This window comes from Gadus morhua, chromosome 19 (assembly GCF_902167405.1).
Source record: "Gadus morhua chromosome 19, gadMor3.0, whole genome shotgun sequence".
Classification (NCBI taxonomy): Eukaryota; Metazoa; Chordata; class Actinopteri; order Gadiformes; family Gadidae; genus Gadus; species Gadus morhua.
Genome location: NC_044066.1, coordinates 16075694 through 16099820, shown reverse-complemented (window position 1 = coordinate 16099820; position 24127 = coordinate 16075694). Strand labels below are relative to the sequence as shown.

Genomic DNA, 24127 nt, shown 5'->3' with positions numbered 1-24127 from the left:
CTGAGCAGCTTGCGGCCGGCCACGGTACCATGCGCTCGTGTTTACAGTGGATGTATCGCAATGGCGAGGCGCGCACAGCTTTTGGCCGTGTTCTGTTAAATATTCTAGAACATTCCGGTTGCTCCGGCGGTCCTGGAGCTCTATATCTAAATAATATCATATTATACATAGATATCTATATCATATAATATATATTATCAGGGCCAAACGCTGTCTGCGCCTCCAGACGATATTATGAATCCTCAAACGACTGTGTCGGATTCTCCGACGTCTCTGGTTCTTCCACTTCCACGTCATTCTGAAGTAGACTGTACTGCGACATGGAGAAGAAAGGGATTGTTGCCCTCGATTGTTGAACGCCATTTTCTCCCGCCGGAGCCCCGCCGCCCTCCGCCGAGGCACCACCGCCTCGGCAGCAGGCAGCGGGCAGCGCCGAGGCACCACCATCCCAATCGCGTGCAACAATCCCTTTCTCCTCCATGTCGTGGTTCATGTACTTCAGGGATTCAAAGCCAAAGTTCCTTTCCCCAAATTCCTTCTCAACCATGGCTGAGATAACCCCCACTACGACTCTCTTTGTGTAAATACCAGAGACGTCAGAGAACCCTTGATGTTATGCGCCATAACACCAACCGCAGAACGGTTATCCACATATCAAAGAAGTGTACAACACTTGCGTTACAGTGTGTGCATTCAGACACACACACACACACACACACACACACACACACACACACACACACACACACACACACACACACACACACGCACACACGCACACACACACACACACACACACACACACACACACACACACACGGCGCTCAAACAGTGCCTAGAATAAAACTACTAACATTTCCGTCACTCGTGTTTATGTCATTATTGCAGTTACATTATTGTTAGGACGCTTTGTTAAAAGCATCTTGGGATGTTGCAGGACTACAATAAGCCCGTCCAATCGTTAATCTCGGGCCAAATTAATGATTGGACGGCCTACCTGTCTGTCAACCTACCTGGTAGGCCAGGGGGGGGATCTGCGTTGTAACTTGAGGGGGGCCGAACAGGGAATTTCTTTCTGGAGTGGACATCAATAATATCATCAACGCCTATCAAATTATCTGCTTTAACAAACAGAGCCATTAATTAACTGTTAGCCAATACCTATGGCTCAAATGTGTGTTTGAAGAATGTCTTGATGTTTATTTTGGTCCTTTTGATGTTGATCAATAAATCAACCTTACGTTTATGACCATAAGTGATGCACTGCACGTACCAGTAACTAAGAAAACAGGATGTGTCTAACCATACACAGTGACTCTGCAAACACATGTAGCAAGTAGCCTCTGGTTAAATACTTCCTGTTTGATTAAAGTAGGCGTTAAGACTTTGACATGCTGGCATTCAAAATGCACAGAAAGACGAAGCACTCATAGGGGTAGGACGATAAGAAACTCTGAAAACAGTTTGGACCAGAATATGGCCGAGGTGATTTACACCATGCCCAACATGGCCAGGAACACTCAAGGAGAGAGAGAGGAGGGTATAGAGGACAACTACGATAGCATTGAGAGCCTCAGAGATCAACACCAGGACTATGTGGGGACAGAGGAGTCCTCCAATACTCTGGGAACAGTAAGAAGTCAGCAGCCGGACCCTGTGAGCCCTCCTCGGTGTCCGATCAGGGCTGTGGTGGTGCTTCTGGTCCTGCTGTCTCTTACCCTACTGGCTGGACTGCTTCGGTTTGTGATGCAAAACAAGAACATATGCATGGACAGAGACGTGGAGCAACTTCTCCAAAGGCTGAAGAATGTGACAGAGCAGAGAGACTCACTGCTTTGTAAACAGGACTGTCCAGGTGGTTGGAATAAGTTTGGTTGTAAATGTTACCAGGTTACCAGAGAGTGGGGATCCTGGAATAAGAGCAGGGAGCTCTGTGTTTCCAAAGGAGCAGATCTGGTGGTTGTGGACAGTAAAGAGGAGATGGACTTCATCAACAGGTACGGCGGGGACTTCTGGCTCGGAGCGACAGATGAGGCCAGTGATGGGTTGTGGAGATGGTCTGATGGGACCGTCCTGTCAGCGTATAACCCCTCCTGGAGAAGAGGGAAACCTGATGGTGACAAGGACAAGAACTGCCTAAGGACTGCCTGGGAGAAGACCAACTATAAATGGACAGTTGGGAGCTGTAAAGACGCCAGCTATGGGATTTGTGAATACAATTTAATGAAATGATTGATGAAAAAATTTCTTGACTGATTTATTTCTTTGACTATCTTAATGCCAACAGTCATTTGTTGTTTTGTCTCATACTTGTTGAGTTCTGCCATTCGATGAGAGCTGTGATTGGCTGTGAGGTGTTATCCCCTTAAAAGGAGATGACATGAAGACTTCACTGGTCAGTGCAGGAGCTGTACTTAGATGCTGTTGTTGTTACATTCTTTTTTTTTTTTTATGTTTCCACAGTTGCTCTCTGTGTTGGAGTCTGAGGTTAGGCGGTAAAGAATCATCACATATCATTGGCTGGTTCTCAGTTGCTGCAAACCACACTAGTTCACTATTTAGGGCTGCATTTGCTTCCTTTGCCTTTGTCCCCTTATCTAATTAATTAATTATTTTCTGTTTAAATGTATCTTGACTTTGTCACAATGTAGTGTGATCACTACAAAACTTGCATCAATTATCTAGTAGTTTGACAGTGTTCAGATAGTACAGTAGACATGTGTCCTGGTGTCTGAACAGGTTTGTAGGTCTGCACTCGGCCGGTTTTAGCGGCTCCAAGAGAATCATTTTACAAGCTGTACAAGTCTGACCCTTTAGTGGTCAATTCAAAATGCTAGAAACTTAATTTTACTTTACTGAAGAAAAGCTTTTGATTGTACATATAAATTCTCAAACATAGAGTAAATTCCATTTCAACTGTAAATGTAGTGACCATTCAGCTGTGTTTTCTGTAATGAATCCAACCTTTTATTAAAGCAACTCTTGATTAATATGTTTTGCTGATATTTTATTAAAGATCCCATGGCATGCTACTTTATGAATGCTTTTATATAGCTGTTAGGGGGCCGCTAATATAGTTCTTGAAGACGTTCAAGAAATTCAGCCTTGGTGCAAAATTACAGCCACTACGAGCCAGACCCACAATGAGCTGGAATGGGGAAAGCAACTGGCTTAAAGGCTGTAGGACTGCAACTTCTTGTCACACAGACACCTTTTTTTAGAGGCGGGTCAAGGTGGGGGTTGGGGGTGTGGCTCTGGGCAGCTTGCGGCCGGGCACGGAGGTGGAGAAACTTGTCCAAAGGCTGAAGAATGTGACAGAGCAGAGAGACTCACTGCTTTGTAAACAGGACTGTCAAGGTGGTTGGGATAAGTTTGGTTGTAAATGTTACAGATATTCCAGAGAGTGGGGATCCTGGAATAAGTGCAGGGAGAGCTGTGTTACCGACGGAGCAGATCTGGTGGTGGTGGACAGTAAAGAGGAGATGGACTTCATTAGCGGATACGCCGAGTACTTCTGGCTCGGAGCGACAGATGAGGCCAGTGAAGGGATGTGGAGATGGGTTGATGGGACCGTCCTGTCAGTGGATAACCCCTCCTGGAGTGGAGGGAAACCTGATGGTGGCAAGGACAAGAACTGCTTAAAGAGGGACTGGGGGCAGCAGCCCAACATTAAATGGACAGATGAGAGCTGTGAAGCCGACAAAATTGGATTTTGTGAACTTAATTTGATGAAATGAAGATTTATTTCTTTGACAATCTTTTATACCTTAATGCCAACAGACATTTATTGTTTTGTTTTATACTTGTTGAGTTCTGCCATTCGATTAGAGCTTTGATTGGCTGCAAGAATTTATCTCCTTAAAAGGAGATAACATCATTGCAGGAACTGAACATATATGCTGCCCTTGTTACATTATTTTTTTAATGTTTCCACAGTTGCTCTCTGTGTTTGAGGCTGAGGTTAGGCGGTAAAGAGTCAAGACAGTCATTGGCTGGTTTTCAGTTGCTACAAACCACACTAGTTCTCTATCTAGGACTGCATTTGCTGCCTTTGCCTTTGTCCCCTACATTTTTCCGTTGAAATGTATCTCGACTTTGTCACCATGTAGTGTGATCACTATAAAACACTTGTGTATAAATTGTCTGTTGGTTCTACGGTGTTCAGAGGAACAGTAGACTTGTGTCCTGGTGTCTGATTCGGCTTGTAGGTCTGCACTTAGTTTTGCGTTACTGAATGAACACTTGTGAAGGTACGAATTCATGCATTCTCACGAATACAGTAATTTGTAAATTGCATTGAATGTCATGGTCTGTCTGTATCCTTGTCTTGTTTTGGTGTGTTTCCTGTTTTACTTTGGTATCTGTCAGGTTTCCCTCCTGTGTGATTACTGCTCCCTCCCCTAATGTGTCTCAGCTGTTACTCGTTGCGTGCCCTGTGTGTGTTTGGTATTTAAGCCCTTGTCTTTCCTTTGTTCCTTGTCGGATCATTTTAGTTTGTGGTGAGTTCTGTCCTGTGTGTTCCCTGTGTTATCCACGTCACCCGTGTTCCTTGCCTTTTTGAGTTACCTTTAACCTGAACTATCTGCAATTGCGTCCTTCCTGCCTGCCTGCTACCCGTTAACCGTGACATTGAATCTGTACATTTTGTGTCCATTCAGCTGTGTTTGCTGTATTGAATTGTACCTCTTATTAAAGCAGCTCTTGATTAATATGCTTTGACGATTTATTAATTGGATTTAGTTTGGACTTGGTCCCTTTAAATAAAAGGGACAATGATATGGACTTTTTCTATTTTAAATTTACTTTTGAAAATAGTTTAGTCTTTTAATCTGATCCTGGGTCGCTCAACTAGTGCCAGGGTTCAATTCCCTCTGGGGCCGCCACTGCTTGGAACAGTTGCATCATAAACCTAATGTTTCAGTCACTCATTTATCTGTAATTATTGCAGTCACATTATTCTTAAGGCGTTTTTGAGGAAGCATCCGCTAAACCATCGTACTATTTTTGTAGCATTTATTCTCATATTTGTTGACCCTTTACATCCAGACCCAATTAATACATCGAATGCGCCGACTATAATAAAACAATCGGATATCGGGATGTTGCAGGACTATACTATCCGGTGTACATCAATTATTGTTTACTTGACTGAGGCAAAATAGTCATGTCACAAGGCACACACTAAACAAGGGTGCTTCAATCATGTTCCCTTGTACAGTTATGCAGTAGCTCGATCCAAAACGTCCTACTGGGTCTTGGGGTCAAACATTGAGCCCTCACGTTCATTCAGTGCCATTATAAAAGGAATGCAGGTTTAAAAGAAGAATCTAAAGAAACTGCAATTTTAGGTATCAGTGTACATCCATTTACTGACCAGTAGAGGGCAGTGTCACCCCTGTAATGGACGAAAATAATTAACCGCATCTTCAACAAACAGATGTTTCCTTGCTTGTCTTGAGCGGGGCAAACAGTTTTGCACTTCCAAACAAATTAAACGGCCCGAATAATATATTATATTTGAAGTGCTGCACGTTTTTATGCAAACTTAGGGCACAGACGCCACTTATAAATTAGTTATGGGATTCTTATTCAGATTTTGGGTCAGGGCTACAGCCAGTTTACAACGATGTTTGGTTGGAATACGATTGTGGTATTCCATAATTCAACATAACTGCCATGGAGAACCCAATGTAACTCATCAGGCTGACATTTATTATCCAAATAAGACTTGTACTTTGAAACAACGTTTTCTATTCAAAGGCCACTATTAAACACATTTATATTACTAATAGGATTTTGCAGTGACAATCAACTATTCAATTGGATTATTAGGTTTTAACTCGAGGATGCTGCTCGTTATCTGCTAATTAAATGAACACATGACATAACACATAATATATAATACATATCAGTAGATGAAAGCTAAAGGCTCAACGGACAATAAACATCTTTGAAAATTCCCTTGAAAAAACGTTAGATATCAAAACATTCGTACATATTTAACAAGTGAAGGGTGCATTTAGTCTCCAGTGACTCCGAGAGTGGGCCCGGTCACGTGACTCACGGAACCTTCAGGTGGCTGCACTCTGAGGTCAAGAGGTCAGACCAGCTCTACTGGTGGTGGGGTCAGCAGGGCCCTAAGTGTTCCACCCTTGAAGGTACCACTGCACTCTGGTGTATTACAAGAGACTCACACTCGTGAGGTGGGCGAGTCGGCTTTGAACGTATATTTAGAACGCAGTAGTTTGGTTACCTTGCCAAAACTGTGGACTAAATCGCTGCATTCATCTCTCATCATTGATTTTTACCCCTGCGAAAAACACAACAGAGGCTGCTCAAATACTCACAACACTAATGGCTCAGGTTCAGGACTGGCTCACTGATTCATGTCTTTCTTTAAAAGTTAAAAAAAGTGTCTGTATGATTTTTGCCAAAGGGCCGCCAAACATTGGTGTCTTTCTGGGAGGAGAGGAGCTCGCCTTGGTAAGCGATTACAGATACGTGGGAGTCCTTCTGGACTCGACCCTCTCATTCAGGAAACACATCAAAAAAGTGTCCAACTCTGTCAAATACAACCTGGCAAATTTCAGACGGATCAGGAATTCTTTAACCAGTAGTGCAGCTCTGATGTTTTTACACTGTATGATTTTATCACATATAGATTACTGCTTAACGAGCTGGTCACTGGCATGTACGACAGCACTCAAACCGATAGAATCTCTCTACAAAAAAGCCCTAAAAACTCTGGACAAAAATCCCTTCTCCTTCCATATCAGCAAGACCCTTACAAAATACATCATTTTTAAGTTTCGAAAATTTTAAAACTTTTAGGTTTGCCTGTTTCATATATAAAAGTCTCCATGGTCTTGCTCCACCACTGCTGAATGAGTTCATAAAGAAAATGACTCGGAGAGGCATGAGCACCAGGGCTCACGATAGAGGAGACTGAGATTCCCCACAGACGCACCACGTATGGGAGGAATGCGTTGTCTGTTGTGGGGGGAGACATCTGGAACAGTCTTCCCTCCACAATAAGTGAAGGCCCCACATATTCTTCTTTTAAAGGACAACTAAAACAATGGCTCAAATCCAATCAGAAGTGTGACTAGCTGGACTGGACACTAATTGAACATTACTTTTTAATGCATTTTTATATCCTGTCTGCATCTGGTATCTTTATGATTGTGGAATGTATTGTGCTGTGTGCGTTGTCTCCTATACTTTGTATTTTATCTTTTTGTTTGCTGTGTCTTCTATTTGTATTTTATCTATTCATTTGCTGTCTCTTCTGTTTGTACTTTTTATATTTATTTGATTAGGGACTGCGGATGCAAATTAGCAGCTCTGCTATAATCCGACATGTTTACCAAGATGTTTAAACATCAATGTTCACTAATGTGCACAGTCCCTATGCAAAAGTAAAGCATTTATTATTATTATCATCAAGCCCTCCGCGGTGCCGATAAGGAGCGAGCCGTCGCTATAGGGCGCGTTCCGCCGGTCCTTCAGTGCATCATGTTTACACGCACAGCTTAGCTGGTTAAAGGCTGAGTAAACAGATTAAGGTTGTATTACCAGGGACAGCGACGCATGATCGGTGTATTGAATTGCATTCAACCTTGAAGATGCATTGTGGCGGCATAGCGTTGAACGGTGATCCGGTTATCAGGACGTCTTCAGCGTGTGGTGCCGCTGCAGGAATGAATCGTTTATGATGGTGGAGAATGTGTTTGCTAGATTGAACTGTTACGTATTTTAGGAACACAAGCTGTATTTCCCTCACTTAACCAACAGGGGGTAGGACCAAATATATAAGCCGTAAATACTACACATAGCCACAAGGGAAAGCAGGACATTACTGAAGGCTACAATAGATACTTTAGCCACAGAGGGCAGCATCACAGACCAGGCGAGGAAAACCGAGGATTACGTCACACCGGTTTCTCTCCGAGTCTTCCGGTCCTCGCTGAGTCCATAAAGAAGACCACCTGGCCACGAAAACTTTAGAACTCTCCCGGCAGCGATTACCATACGTGGGTTTGTGGTTAGGATCAGCTCGGAGAACACTCTCGCACGTGCTAAGGCACATCTCCAATCACTCTTTACTTCAGAGCATCAGTTTACCATACCGAAAATACTTTATACAAATAAAGTCTCTTTAAAGCTATTCCTTTGGATTCGACCCCTCTTTCCAAGAAGTACATTGCAATTTGGTGACGCCCTGACGTGATTGGAAAGTTCCGGACCGAGACTTGCGACCGCGGGGCCGTCGGGAGCAGTACAAGCTACTTACAGGCGCCACAAGAAAGGTAAACAGAACCTGTTGTCCATGACTAAACTCTGTATAGTTAGATTAGTAACATTAGGTGAATAGCTTGTACTGCCTTCGACTGGTTGCGGGGACGTGTAATCTCGGACTGGTTTAAATTCATACAGCCGGTTAGACGAACGGCCTAGGATACGCTAACAGATTGAAATTGAATAACGAGCTCACGAAGTAAAGGGCTGGGAGTGTGTTTTATATGGGTTTGTAGATAGACTGTATCCAATCCTGATTAGATCTAAATGTTTGTACCAACGTGGGAGACGTATTACCTGTGGTTAAGTGTTATTTATTTGGTGATAAGCTTCGAGTTCAGCCGGGCCACCATAAGGTATATTTATTACCGACCATAAACTTCCGAACTCTTACGGCGGGGCGAGGAAAGGTCAGGTTTTTAACGTTAATCTAGCTTAGTTGCATATTGAACCGGAGGCTTGGCCGGCGTTAGCCAAGGAGTTCAAATCTAATTGATTCCTCACAGCCCGGTTCATGTAACATCTAATTTGCAATTTTGGTTAGTATAAAACGCAGCCGTAGAGGTAGCACTTACGCAGTACAACCCATCTGCTATCAAGTCCCTCGCTAACCCGCCGTGGGGACAAACTTGCTGGAATCTCATACTTCTTATAGAGATCCAAAACTAGTTTGTTTCTGCAGCATTTTGGATGTACCACGTGGTGTACGATTTAAAGGGACAACGCGTCTTGGAAACGTGCGTTTCCTTTGTTCGTACCTCCACAGTCTTTGTAGTCGGAGCCCTTTTTGAAACAAACGCCATTGCTCAAGAGCAACAGGGGGCCTCGACTTAAGTGTTACATTCTCTCTCTCTCTCTCTCTCTCTCTCTCTCTCTCTCTCTCTCTCTCTCTCTCTCTCTCTCTCTCTCTCTCTCTCTCTCTCTCTCTCTCTCTCTCTCTCTCTCCAAGCACACACTTATTGAAGACAACAAGTGTCATTTTTGACCTGGGTGTTTTGATAAGGCAATGGTAGCCTGCACAAAGGGACCCCCGGTGTGCTCTGTCTGTCTCTAGAAATATGTTCTCTCTCCATAAAAATATTCCCTTAAAAATCCATCTGTTTCAAATAATAACAATGTTTTGGCAGTTACTTATTCAGCCAATTGTATATAATTGTCACATTTCACTAGTCAATAGCTGGAAGTATTATATTGTATATTTCATTCCAATATTTGAGGTATTCCGCACGCTCATTAAGTGCCCTCATCCTCTACGAATCAATAAATCCATAGCATTAAGTTGAAAACCATCGGTAAAGCAATAGTTTCTGACGCATAATATTTTGGCTATAGTTTTGTAACTAATAGAATTCAACATCTATGGGAGAACAATATTTATGTATACATGTGATAAATCTGTAAATCCACTTTGTTTGTACAGACATATTGCTTTTGGGCAACCAGGAAGGTTGTTCCACAGTTTCAATATGGAATATTGAAAAGTAATTAACGTTGTACAATCTTGTAACTCCCAATTCCTCGCTCTTTCTCCCTATCTCCAACCCCCCCCCCCTCATAAAGACCCCCCCTCATAAAGACCCCCCCCCCCCCCCTTCCCCAGAGAATAGAACGAACCCCCACCCTTCCCACATCACCTCTCTCTATCTCTCTCTCTATGTCGCTATTTTTTAACAACAATGACTTCTATTTGTAGTTCCCCTTATCATCCAAGGATCTCATAGGGCTATCTGTGTACATATAAATTTACACAAAGCGCAGAAACAGAGTGTATTAAGAACACAAATTGCGGTTAAGTGGTAGCCTTATGCCATAAGGTAGCACCGTTTTCAGCCGGACAGATAGAACTCTGAGAAGTTTCTGTAGTCAGCTGATACGCATGTAGTTTGCACCGCAGCCATATTTGTAGTTCTTGGTAGTGAATCCAACCCCCCCAAATCCCCCCCTTCGTAGATCTCCTCGTCTCTTCCTCCCGCCTAAACCCCCTCTCGTAAATTCCCTCCCCACCCTTTTTCCCTGTCTCCCACCCCCCCCCCCCCCTTCCCCACAGAATAGCTTTGTCTTAAATGCCCCACTGGCGTCGTTTTGAGTACTTGTCGTTAACGATTGTTCATGGTTATGGGTGCGAGGTAAGGTCCTCCACTGTCGGTCTCTGTGAAGATCGAGCCACAAAAGAACATTAACGAGAGTTCCAATCATTATTATCTTTAACTTCTCCCATTCTTCTGAACTTTCCTGAGGCCGGCACGGTCTGTGTTCCTAAGCAATAGCTCCATTGCGGACGGTCAGAGTAAATACCACCTATCTGATGATCCGCTAATAACATCCAAGACTGCATGATTACTTATACATTAAAGTCTGTTGATATTTTGTTATTAAAAACGATGAATTATTAATCTACGAGTCCCTCCTAACCCTTTACACTCGTAAAAGTCCCCACCACCCCCCCTCCAGGCCCAGTCTAACACCCCGTCCCCTCACTGGCCTTCCATCCCTCTCTCACTCCAACCCCGTCTTTCTCCGCGTCTCCTCCTCCACTGTCTTAATGAACCCCATCCCCCACCACCAATCTTCCTCCCTCTAAACCCTCATCATAAAGACCACCCCCCAGTCGCTATTTTTAACAACGATAACTTGTGTACATATAAATGTACACACAGCGCAGAGCCATAGTGTATTGAGAACACAAACTGTGGTTAAGTGGTAGCCTTATGTTATAAGGTACCACAATTCTCAGCCGGACAGATAGAACTCAAAGAAGTTTCTGTAGTCGGCTGATACGCATGTAGTTTGCACCGCAGCCATATTTGTAGTTCTTGTAATTCCCCCTACTCGTTAACACGAGATGTTTCCCAATTACATCTCAACATCTCCAAATGTACCACAAAAATATAACTATTATGAGTCCCAACTAGACGACCCCCAGCTTTCCAAGTAGCCGATCTCTTGCATTCGTACTAAATTTGTTCTCTTTTCTCGTCAGGCCTTGGCAACCCGAGCAGTAATGGATGCCCGACATTCATCATTTTTAATCGTTAACATTACTACAAATATTCTCTTTTCTAATCAGGGAGTGGCAACACAACGATCAGTTGCCCACGATCATCATTTTACTTCTGTGCATAAAATATTAATTCTCTTTTCTCTTTAGGAGGTGGCAACACAAGCATTATAGTTGCCAAACACTCATCTTTTTACTTCTCTGCATTGATCTTAATTCTTTCTCTCTCCAAGAAATGGCAATATAAGAACGAATGCCAAACACGACAGTAATTATTATTTTTTTTTCAGGTTGCTGAGCGCTTCTGTCTATTCAACATGCGTTTTGTGTAGCAAGACAGGTAGAGAACCAGGCTGGTTCAAATAAACACGGGGTTCAACTGCTAGAATAATATGTCTAATTAATAAATGATACACGTGGTTTTAAACGGTGCCCAAGGAGGGAGTTGGCTCAACTGCGGTAGACACAATTACAATACGTTTTTTGCGAATATTAAAGGTACATGGGTTAAATTCTACTATAATCAGCTACTACATACGAATAGACTGAATAACACTGCGTGAGGTGTTCAAAGGTCAACTATTGCTTCCATTGGAGCGATTGCAATAGATATAATATCATACCACCAATATGCATGCAATATCTTGTATTCAACAATTAGAAATGCCGGATTCCAGAACCGAAAGAAGTCCTACAAAAGGACACCAACCCAGGGGTCTTGCATCAAACCAGATCCCTATACGACAGTTACACGGTGATCTTAAGATAGGAATAATTATCTAAACTCCGCATCATGAACGGTTAGCCTTTAAAGTTGTCCATAGCATGCATACCGCTCGCCCACAGAAGTCCGGGGATTAACCAGGCCTGGGAATTCTTATTAGAAGAGTTTTGGGATAACCTGCCTCATAGGAGAGCAGAAGAGTCCCCCCCAATAGAGGATCCTGAGGACAAGCGGTAGAAATGCATAGTTCAACAAACCTGACGAGGTCCAAAAATACCAAAATAAGAACGATTAAAATATATATTTCATTACAAACTACAAAAAAACGTTACGGTAACAACAGAAGTATGATGCCTAATATTGAAATGCAGATTTTTAATATTAAGATATTTTTGATAATGTTCAAATTTGAGTTTTGTATGTTTGTATTTTCCCATGTGGTCTTGTCACCCTGTTATTCTGCAGGGTCGTTCAAAATCCTTTGAGGTTAGTGGAAATCAGTTCTCACTCTGTTCCTATGTTGTCCTGTGTTGGTTTGGGCCCGTTATCCTTGATCCCGAGAGAAGCGCAGAGACGCAAGTGATAAGGAACGGCCTTATCACTTGCGTAATAATATGCTTATTTTTAGGTCTGTTGATGCATGTTATGATGCATCTTCGTTCGTGCTTTTCTTACGAATGTGTATATAGAGATAAAAATAAAATGAAAATAAAAATAAGTAAAAATATAGAATGAAAACAAATGGTGGATTCATATACCATGTGTAAATGCCCTCTTGTGTGTGCCAGAGCCACCAAAATAATGGAGGTTACTCGACTGTTACATACACGAGGGGATATTGAAAGCATACCACATATAAAACTAAGATAATTAGAAAATGGTTCATTATAATTAACTTTCAATAACTTTGCTTTATCCAATAACTTCTGAATTTTTATTTTAGGTTCAGGTTTTGTTTTGTTTTAGAATATCACCCTATATTTAATGCCCAGATGTGCATATAGTGGAGGACAATCGGGTAGTATAATAAAGGTAGCTGTTGGAACCAGATACGGTTACAAAGAAGTGATATTGAACATACAAATTTCAACTTTCTAATTTCCCTTTTTTCATCTTTTTAGGTTTATAAGATAGGAAAGGGATTAGCAATACATCTGCTCGCCAGGGACAACATAGGCTCAATTTAGATCCAGCAGTAGAGGGTTAACCTTTCAAATGCCACTGCTACTGCTGTAACGCTTTGATACAACGTCAGCGTCTCATAGTCTGATATTTATTTTTACTCTAAGTTACGCCGCATCTGACTTATGAAACATTTATGGTTTACTGGCTGCATTTAACAACAGCGTGGTCTCAAGACGGCTGCATAGACCCACAACTATCGACCTTTGGTTTTGTATGTACGGGTCTTCATATATCTTCATAATGGATTGGTTTAGGTACAGATGATTAAGGAAAGGAACTTCAACTTGGTTGCACTACACCGTTGTTAGGATTGGTTAATTCTAATGCGCATGGCTGAAGCAATGCGCAAGGAGGGATGTAGTGTGAATATTAAATCAAGGTTGAAGGTTGAAATCAGCTCAGAATAAGGAATGGGACACTCAAAACAAAAATTTAAAATCCGCACAAGCACTAAATAGATCAATTATAATGCAAACATGTTTGAAACGCATACAATTTTCGGGTCCTATGTTTCCAGAAGCAAGGTGAGTACAGTGTATCACTCTGACACAGCTAACTTTGCACGTAATGCTTACGGTTAGATTCATGCTTACACTTACATTTCTAGGGTCCCATAATGGACTTCCATTAGAACAATTAAAAATAGAATTATAGGAAATGTTTTTGAACAACTAACTGCTGTACATGAGTTTGTATTTCTACAATAGAAACAAAAGTTCCAGAACCAGATGCAGACACACCCGGAGCCGATAAACTGCCTCCGCCGAGCAAGGAGCAGTCACATGAGGAGATCAAATAACGGCAGGAGTTGAATTGGTTCTGTTTTGCTTGTCCACCATATAAAAATGATGTATATATATATTGTTTAGATAAATTACATGTATCATAATCAGCAACACTTTGTTCCGTTTAACACATAAAGTTAAAAGGAATATATATATAGATATGGAAATGTTATTGACAGAGCAAGGAGGGATAAATGCGATGATAGGCACAACGTGTTGTACTTTATCCCCAATAACACAGCTCTGGATGGGTTGCTGGCATAATTACAATCCCTCAGGTTAGAATTGGCAGAGAACTCCGGCATTAATGACCCTTTCACAGGTTGGATGGAGAATATGTTTGGAAGGTGGAAAAGCATGATCCAGTAAGTGCCCGTTGCGGGAATAAATGCAGAGACCGTGTTAATTGTCACCGGCTGCCGTTGTATTCCCTGTGCACGAGGGCTACTGCATCTGCTGATCCCCACAGCAGTGGGCGCTACACAAGTGCCAGGTGACATTCATGCTTACGTAGGAATCGGATATAATCAGTTGAACTTGAATGAGATACCACCTGAGGAACCCGAACCTATCCAGTTACAATATATAGAATAAAATGCCACCATTTGTAGCACCTGTGTCTAAGACAATCAATATCCTGGATTTACTTGAATAATTAATTATTGAACCACCAAGACGAGTTGTGTTTGTTATAATATAGTATTGTTTGGTTGCGAGTACAACTCGTTATTTCTGAATCGCTGCATTGATAATGGTACTGTTGATCTTCCTTGAGACGATTGTTTTACAGGCCACCTGTTGCTGACACGACGACGCCGGAGAACCTGTGTGGAGGCTCCCATAGTGTAGGAGTAACCTCTCTGAGATGAGCCCTTGACAAGGAGGGACGAGTCTTGGGTTCATGAATTACAGACCCGACGGCGACAGAAAAAACAATGACTACAGTAATAACATCGCCCAAAACCACCCACAGGAACCGGCACACCAATACACGAAGATCACTTGAACTCCCCAAATCCATGCCCAAACCACCCACAGGAACCGGCACACCAATACACGAAGATCACTTGAACTCCCCAAATCCATGCCCAAACCACCCACAGGAACCGGCACACCAATACACGAAGATCACTTGAACTCCCCAAATCCATGCCCAAACCACCCACAGGAACCGGCACACCAATACACGAAGATCACTTGAACTCCCCAAATCCATGCCCAAACCACCCACAGGAACCGGCACACCAATACACGAAGATCACTTGAACTCCCCAAATCCATGCCCAAACCACCCACAGGAACCGGCACACCAATACACGAAGATCACTTGAACTCCCCAAATCCATGCCCAAACCACCCACAGGAACCGGCACACCAATACACGAAGATCACCTGAACCCCCAAATCCATGCCCAAACCACCCACATGAACCGGCGGACCAATACACGAAGATCACCTGAACCCCCCCAAATCCATTTTAGTTTATCAATCATTTTAAAATTTTAAAAATTGTGTTATGACCATCAATTTTTACGTTACTTTCGCACCTGTTGAATATTTTATGACCTTGTAGCACATAACCAAAAGTATTAGCTCAGGATTTCTATTGATAGTTTTGTTTGTGTGCTGTTTGGCCATGTGATTGTATGATAACAAGATTCATGTTCATTGTTGTATTGTTAAATAATGACCTGTATTTTCAACAAGACCCACAACGTGAATGCCGTCTCAGTATTATGGGGACGCGTAGTGGTTTTTCCCCTCTCTTCAAGAGGTTCTTCCACGACGGTTGATGGTGTTGATGATAGATTCTACTTTGACTATGTTTTCGGTGTGGTAAATGGTGTTTATGATTTAAAATATTATTGTATGGTCATCTTAAGATGACCAAGGAGGGACTGTTACGTATTTTAGGAACACAAGCTGTATTTCCCTCACTTAACCAACAGGGGGTAGGACCAAATATATAAGCCGTAAATACTACACATAGCCACAAGGGAAAGCAGGACATTACTGAAGGCTATAATAGATACTTTAGCCACAGAGGGCAGCATCACAGACCAGGCGAGGAAAACCGAGGATTACGTCACACCGGTTTCTCTCCGAGTCTTCCGGTCCTCGCTGAGTCCATAAAGAAGACCACCTGGCCACGAAAACTTTAGAACTCTCCCGGCAGCGATTACCATACGTGGGTTTGTGGTTAGGATCAGCTAGGAGAACACTCTCGCACGTGCTAAGGCACATCTCCAATCACTCTTTACTTCAGAGCATCAGTTTACCATACCGAAAATACTTTATACAAATAAAGTCTCTTTAAAGCTATTCCTTTGGATTCGACCCCTCTTTCCAAGAAGTACATTGCAGAACCAAGGTGCTGTTTACATGATGGTAAATAATGGCTGTGTGTGTGTGTGTGTGTGTGTGTGTGTGTGTGTGTGTGTGTGTGTGTGTGTGTGTGTGTGTGTGTGTGTGTGTGTGTGTGTGTGTGTGTGTGTGTGTGTGTGTGTGTGTGTGTGTGTGTGTGTGTGTGTGTGTGTGTGTGTGTGTGACTGCGCTTTTGCGCTTCTGCGTAGCAGTTATTAAACCTTCAAAATGGCAGATGTTCAGACAGTCGTAGCAAATGAGTCGAACAAGGCTGAAATCTCTATGTATCTGGTGGCTCCAAGAGACTGATTTTACAAACTGTACAAGTCTGACCCCTAGTGGTCAAACAAGACCTTGTCAATTCAAAACGCTAGAAGCTTAATTTTGCGATACTGAAGGTCAGAACACTTTCGAAGGTACATATATGCATTCGCACACATACAGAATAACATGCATCGAATCTGTAAATGTAGTGCCATTCAGCTGTGTTTGCTGTAGTGAATTTGACATTTATTAAAGCAGCTCTTGATTAATATGTTTTGCTGATATTTTATTCATTAGAATTAGTATGGACACGGTCCCTTTGAACAGATTTGACCTGATAACTAATTTACTATTTTACTTAAATGTGTATTCGAAAAATGTCTTGATGTGTATTTTGGTCCTTTTAATGTGTATCGAACAATCAGCCTCATGGTTATGACCATAAGTGATAGGCTGCATTTACCACTAACTAAGAAAACAGGATGTGTTTTATCATAGACAGTGACTCTGCTTGCCCGAACTGCGAACTGCTTAAGGGTCAGGGAGAAGCCCAACTTTAAATGGACAGATGAGAGCTGTGAAGCCAGAAACTGGGGGCCTTGTGAAAATCATTTAATAAAATGATGGATGAAAACATTTCTTTGTCAGACCGATTTATTTCTTTGATTATTTTTTACATCTTAATGCCAACAGATGTTTGTTGTTTTGTTTTATACTTGTTAAGCCACTCGATAAGAGCTTTGATTGGCTGCAAGGTGTTATCTCCTTAAAAGGAGATGACATGAAGACTTCCCTGGTCACTGCAGGAACTGTACATAGATGCTTTTCTTGGCACAGTATTTTTTTATTATTCCCACAGTTGCTCTTGGTGTTGGAGGCTGAGGTTAGGCGGTAAAGAGTCATGACAGTCATTGGCTGGTTCTCAGTTGCTGCAAACCACACTAGTTCTCTATCTAGGGCTGCATTTGCTGCCTTTGTCCCCTCAGCTAATTAATTAATTATTTTTCTGTTTAAATGAATCTTGACTTTGTCACAATGTAACTCACTACAAAACATCCATGAATTGTCTAGTGGTTTTACAGTGTTCATATAGAACAGTGTGTTCAGAGAGAATCATTTTACAATCAGTACAAGTCAGACCCCTTACTGGTCAATTCAAAATGCTAGAAGCTTAATTTTAAGTTAAGAAAAGCTTTTGAGGGTACATATGCATTCTCACACATACAGAGTCAACTGTATGTGTGTTCAACTGTAAATGCAGTGTCCATTCAGCTGTGTTTGCTGTCGTGAATTTGACCTTTTATTAAATCAGCTCTTGATTAATATGTTTTGCTGATATTTTATAAAGATCCCATGGCATGCTACTTTCTGAATGCTTTTATATAGCTGTTAGGGGGCCCCTAATACAGTACCACTACGAGCCAGTCAAACGATGAGCTTGAGCTAACCCAAACATACCTTTTTTTAGAGGCGGGTCAAGGTGGAGGGTGGGGGTGTGGCCCTGAGCAGCTTGCGGCGGCCACGGTACCATGCGCTCGTGTTTACAGTGGATGTATCGCCATGGCGAGGCGCGCACAGCTTTTGGCCGTGTTCTGTTAAATATTCTAGAACATTCCGGTTGCTCCGGCGGTCCTGGAGCTCTATATCTAAATAATATCATATTATACATAGATATCTATATCATATAATATTTATTATCAGGGCCAAAAGCTGTCTGCGTCTCCAGACGATATTATGAATCCTCAAACGACTGTGTCGGGTTCTCCGACGTCTCTGGTTCTTCCACTTCCACGTCAATCTGAAGTAGACTGAACCGCCACATGGAGAAGAAAGGGATTGTTGCCCTCGATTGTTGACCGCGGTTGTCTCCCGCCGGAGCCCCAACGCACCACCGCCCCAATCGCGGGCAACAATCCCTTTCTCCTCCATGTCGCGGTTCACTTCAGGGAGTCAAAGCCAAAGTTCCTTTCCCCCAATTCCTTTTCAACCATAACTGAGATAACCCCCACTACGAGCCTCGTTGTGGAAATACCAGGGACGTCAGAGAACCCTAAATGTTATGCGCCATAACACCAACAGCAGAATGGTTATCCAAATAACAAAGTGTACAACACTTGCGTTACAATGTGTGCATTCACACACACACACACACACACACACACACACACACACACACACACACACACACACACACACACACACACACACACACACACACACACACACACACACACACACACGGTGCCTAGAATAAAACTACTAACATTTCCGTCACTCGTGTTTATGTCATTATTGCAGTTACATTATTGTTAGGACGCTTTGTTAAAAGCATCTGCCAAATGATCGTACAAATGTGTACCTCTTACTTTTGCCATCTGTTCTCTATATATTACTAATCACTTTTGCAGAGGGTTGAGTTTGACTTCGGTATAGACACGCGTTATTCTGTTCCATGTCAAAGTTAAACAATATCAAGTGTGCAACATGGTCATCCTGCAGCTGCTTATCACAGGTCAAGGGTCATCGATGTAATATGTGGTAAACCCTTAAGTTGTGGTAATACACGAACCAAATTGTGACATCTAACCCAAATCTCCTCTCCTAACGCTGCTGATTCACTGTGCCTCATTGGCTATATCCTGAGCCAATCAGAGTGCTTTTTATATTCCATGATCACCATCTGCCACCGTCCACCATCAAGCATTTTTTCTCATTATTGTTGATCCTGTACATCCAGACCCAATTAATAAACCGAAGGCGCCGACTATAATAAAAGAAATCTGATATCTTGGGATGTTGCAGGACTATACTAAGCCCGTACAATCTTTTATCTCGGGCCAAATTAAAGATTGGACGGCCTACCTGTCTGTCTACCTACCTGGGCCCTGTACCACGAAGCTCGCTTAGAGGGTTAGCGAGGTATGTTGAGCTCCAAGCCTGGGTTAGTTGTACCACGAAAGTCGATCTCTTTTAGCGTCGCTGTATCACCATGGTGACTAAAGCCGCGAACACACCAAGCGCGTACCTCGCGTACCATGTACGCGCGTAACGCAGCTAAAATGTTGCTTGACCATTTTGTGTCAAAAATGGTCAGATACGCGCGTAACGCGCGTAGATGAGACCGCCCAAAACTCCCCCCCCCCCCCCCCCCCCCCCCCCCAGCCTGTGGCTGCGCTGGATTTAGGAGTCCGAGGAAGGAAACCCAAACGCCGCCGTGTTTGGGTGGATGATAGAGCTTGGATCGGGTTAGATTAAATAATCTCGGATATAAATAACCATAATCGGGTTAAATAACTTCACATGGTGTGTCTGGTGTGTTTCCAGCATTCGTAGTGTTGATCAGCAGAGAAATAGTCCGCCAAGACGTTGAGGTTGCTTAGCAATCAGAGACTCTGTCCATGCAAGTGAACGGAGCGTTCACTCTTCGTCATAACTATCAAACCAAACATCCTTCACATTCACCGAGCGAACCTTATGAAAGTAAAATGCACATTTCTCGCTAGAAATGTTTCCATAAACGCATTTAATGGCGTAACTATGTTAATATTTCCACCCAGAATAAAGAAAGTTGCCGGCCGTGGCTGCCATGGACATGGCTGCGCTGGAGTCCGAGGTAGGAAACCCAAACGCCGCCGTGTTTGGGTGATAGAGTTTAGATCGGGTTAGATTAAATAATCTCGGATATAAATAACAATAATCGGCTTAAATAACTTCACATGGTGTGTCTGGTGTGTTTCCAGCATTCGTAGTGTTGATCAGCAGATATATAGTCCGCCAAGACGTTGAGGTTGCTTAGTAACCAGAGACTCTGTCCATGCAAGTGAACGGAGCGTTCCCTCTTCGTCATAACTATCAAACCAAACATCCTTCACATTCACCGAGCGAACATTATGAAAGTAAAATGCACATTTCTCGCTAAAAATGTTTCCATAAAAGCATTTGATGGCGTAACTATGTTACTATTTCCACACAGAATAAAGAAAGATGTCGGCCGTATGCTTCTGTCCAAGCTCACTACTCTCTGCCAGTGACGTCGGGTCAAGCTCAACGCTGATTGGCTATTGCGGCGCGTATGAGCGTAAAAAGTTCAATTTTTTGAACTCCTCGTACGCGCGTATATGTACGCGCGTATATATACGCGCCTCATACGCGCCTAACGCGAGTAAAATGTTGCTTATACGCGTATTTGATCGTCCAGACGATTACTGTTGCGCATTCTGTCTCCGTGACAGTGTGCTAGAGTGGAGGTAGCGCGTCAGTCTTGAATTTCTGCGCGGGGGGTTCGACTCCCAAGTGATGCAAATTTATGTGAAGCTTAAAAAGTCCTAATTCTCATGCATATGGAATAATTATTCACTAAAGCTCATGGAATTATATTTTTGTGCTTATTTCGAACTTGAACCCATATTTTCAAGGACGTGCTGGCACCACATCTATGGGGGTAAAATGCATGATGATAGACCGGCGAAATTGAACCCCGGTCGCTGGCGTTCGGGTCTTATACTAATCCACTACGCTACAGCCGCTACCTCTCAGCGGTCGAAAACATGCGATACATTTCTTAAATAGGGTGTATTTAAAGTGAATTCCCTAAATGATAGAATAAGGCAGGATGGACGTTGCTTATGCATTTTTAAATCATCATCATTCTATTTGGATTAATGGTGAACAATTCTGCATTTGGCATAGTTATTTTACAGACAATATGCAGAATATTTTCACTTATTTTCACTTTCACTACGCATATAGACTGCTTGATCTATCGTAAAGGTGAGAAAAATTACGCAAAAAACGCCCCTTTCACGTGAACGCGCACTGAACCTAAAGCGGAAAACCTGGTTCAACTAATTGAATCTAAAGTGAGCTTCGTGGTACCATTTAACTCTGATTGCGAGTTGCGACTCTGTCGAGCCAGGTTTTCCCAAGAAAGCCTGGGTATGTTCAGCGAGCTTCGTGGTATAGGGCACTGGTAGGCCAGGGGGAGAACTGCTTTGTAACTTTAGGGGGGGGCCACTAACATGGAACTTCTTTCTGGAGTGGACATCAATGATATCACCAATGGATATCAAATGATCTGCTTTAACAGACACAGCCATTAATTAACAGTTAACCAATACCTATGACTCAAATATGTATTTGAAGAATGTCTGGATGTTTATTTAGGTCCTTTTGATGTTGATCAACAAATCAACCTTATGTTTATGACCATAAGTGATGCACTGCATGTACCACTTACTAAGAAACAGGATGTGTCTAACCATACCACAGTGACTCTGCAAGCACATGTAGCATGTAGCCTCTGGTTAAAATACTTCCTTTTTGATCAAAGTAGGTGTTAGGACTGACGAGCTGGCATTCAAAATGCACAGAAAGATCGAGCGCTCATAGGGGATGGACGATAAGATAAACTCTCAAAACAGTTTGGACCAGAATATGGCTGAGGCGATTTACACCATGCCCAACATGGCCAGGAACACACAAGGAGAGAGAGAGGAGAGGATAGTGGACAACTACGCTACCAGTGAGAGCCTCGGAGATCAACACCAGGACTATGTGGGGACAGAGGAGTCCTCCAATACTCTGGGAACAGTAAGAAGTCAGCAGCCGGACCCTGTGAGCCCTCCTAGGTGTCAGATCAGAGGTGTGGTGGTGCTTCTGGTCCTGCTGTCTCTTACCCTGCTGGCTGGACTGCTTCGGTTTGTAATGCAACACAAGACCGTATGCATGGACAGAGACGTGGAGCAACATCACCAAAGGCTGGAGAATGTGACAGAGCAACACAAGACCATAAGCATGGAGATGGAGCAACTTCTCCAAAGGCTGAAGAATGTGACAGAGCAGAGAGACTCACTGCTTTGTAAACAGGAGTGTCCAGGTGGTTGGACTAAGTTTGGTTGTAAATGTTACCGGGTTACCAGAGAGTGGGGATCCTGGAATAAGCACAGGAAGCGCTGTGTTTCCAAAGGAGCAGATCTGGTGGTCGTGGACAGTAAAGAGGAGATGGACTTCATTAGCGGATACCCCGAGATCTTCTGGCTCGGAGCGACAGATGACGCCAGTGAAGGGATGTGGAGATGGGTTGATGGGACCGTCCTGTCAGTGGATAACCCCTCCTGGAGCGGAGGGAAACCTGATGGTGGCAAGGAGAAGAACTGCTTAAGGAGGGACTGGGGGCAGCAGCCCAACATTAAATGGACAGATGAGAGCTGTGAAGCCTCAAAGTATGGGCTTTGTGAATATAATTTAATGAAATGATGGATGAAAACATTTCTTTGTCTGACAGATGTGTTTCTTTGACTATTTTTTTATCTTAATGCCAACTAACATTCGTTGTTTTGTTTCATGCTTGTTGAGTTCTGCCATTCGATAAGAGCTGTGATTGGCTGCAATGACATGAAGACGTCACTGGTCACTGCAGGAGCTGTACATAGATGCTGTTCTTGTTACTTTATTTTTTTAATGTTTCCACAGTTGCTCTCGGTGTTGGAGGCTGAGGTTAGGCGGTAAAGAGTCATGACAGTCATTGGCTGGTTTTCACTTGCTGCAAACCACACTAGTTCTCTATTTAGGGCTGCTTCTGCTGGCTTTGCCTTTGTCCCCTCAGCTTATTATTTAATAATTTTTCCATTGAAATGTATTGAAATTGTAGTGATCACTATAAAACACTTGTGTATAAATTGTCTGTTGGTTATACGGTGTTCAGAGTAACAGTAGACTTGTGTCTTGGTGTCTGAATGGGCTTGTAGGTCTGCACTTAGTTTTGCATTACTGAATGAACACTTTTGAAGGTACATATGCATACATGCATTCTCACACATACAGTAATTTGTAAATTGCATATGTACATTTTGTGTCCATTCAGCTGTTTTTGCTGTAGTGAATTTGACCTTTTATTAAAGCAGCTCTTGATTAATGTTTTGCCGATTTTTCCTTAATTGGATTTAGTTTGGACTTGGTCCTTTTGAACAGACATTGTTCGAAGGGACAATGGTATGGATTTTTTTATATTTTTTATTTTTAATTTACTTTTGAGACTCCTAGAAAATAGTTTAGTCTTTTAATCTGATCCTAGGTCGCTCAACAAGTGCCAGGGTTCATTTCCCTCTGGGGCCGCCACTGCTTAGAACAGTTGCATCATAAATCTAATGTTTCAGTCACTAATTTATCTGTAATTATTGCAGTTACATTATTGTTAAGGCGTTTTGGAGGAAGCATCCGCCAAACGATCGTACAAATGATTTCCTCTCACTTGTGCAATCTGTTCTCTAGATATTCTCTATTAGCCTACTTTTGCTGAGGGTTCAGTTTGACTTTGATGTAGACACGTGTTCTTCTGTTCAATGTCAAAGTGAAATATTATAAAATGTAAACATGGTCATTCTGCAGCTGCTCATGGCAGGTCAAGGGTCCTCGATGTCCACCCGTTAGTAGTGATAATACATATTAAAAAAGCAAACTTCCTCCTTGCATTTTATCTTTAAATTTCTTATTCAGTTGTTACCTTTTCTC

The 24127-nt window shown here is 42.6% G+C and overlaps 3 protein-coding genes across 3 annotated transcripts in view; all 3 read left to right on the top strand.

Annotated features, from left to right (window-relative positions):
• The window catches only part of LOC115532151 (CD209 antigen-like protein C), an 86785-nt gene that overhangs the window by 45474 nt on the left and 17184 nt on the right, over positions 1–24127 (top strand). The gene's annotated exons all lie outside the window — the stretch shown is intronic.
• LOC115532152 (galactose-specific lectin nattectin-like) lies at positions 1393–2417 on the top strand. Its single transcript, XM_030341713.1, has one exon. It carries the CDS (start codon positions 1477–1479, stop codon positions 2230–2232), a length of 756 nt encoding a protein of 251 aa, XP_030197573.1. The 5' UTR covers positions 1393–1476; the 3' UTR covers positions 2233–2417.
• On the top strand, positions 21815–23531 carry LOC115532148 (C-type lectin domain family 3 member A-like). Its single transcript, XM_030341708.1, has one exon. The coding sequence runs from the start codon at positions 22010–22012 to the stop codon at positions 22871–22873; it is 864 nt and encodes a 287-aa protein (XP_030197568.1). The 5' UTR covers positions 21815–22009; the 3' UTR covers positions 22874–23531.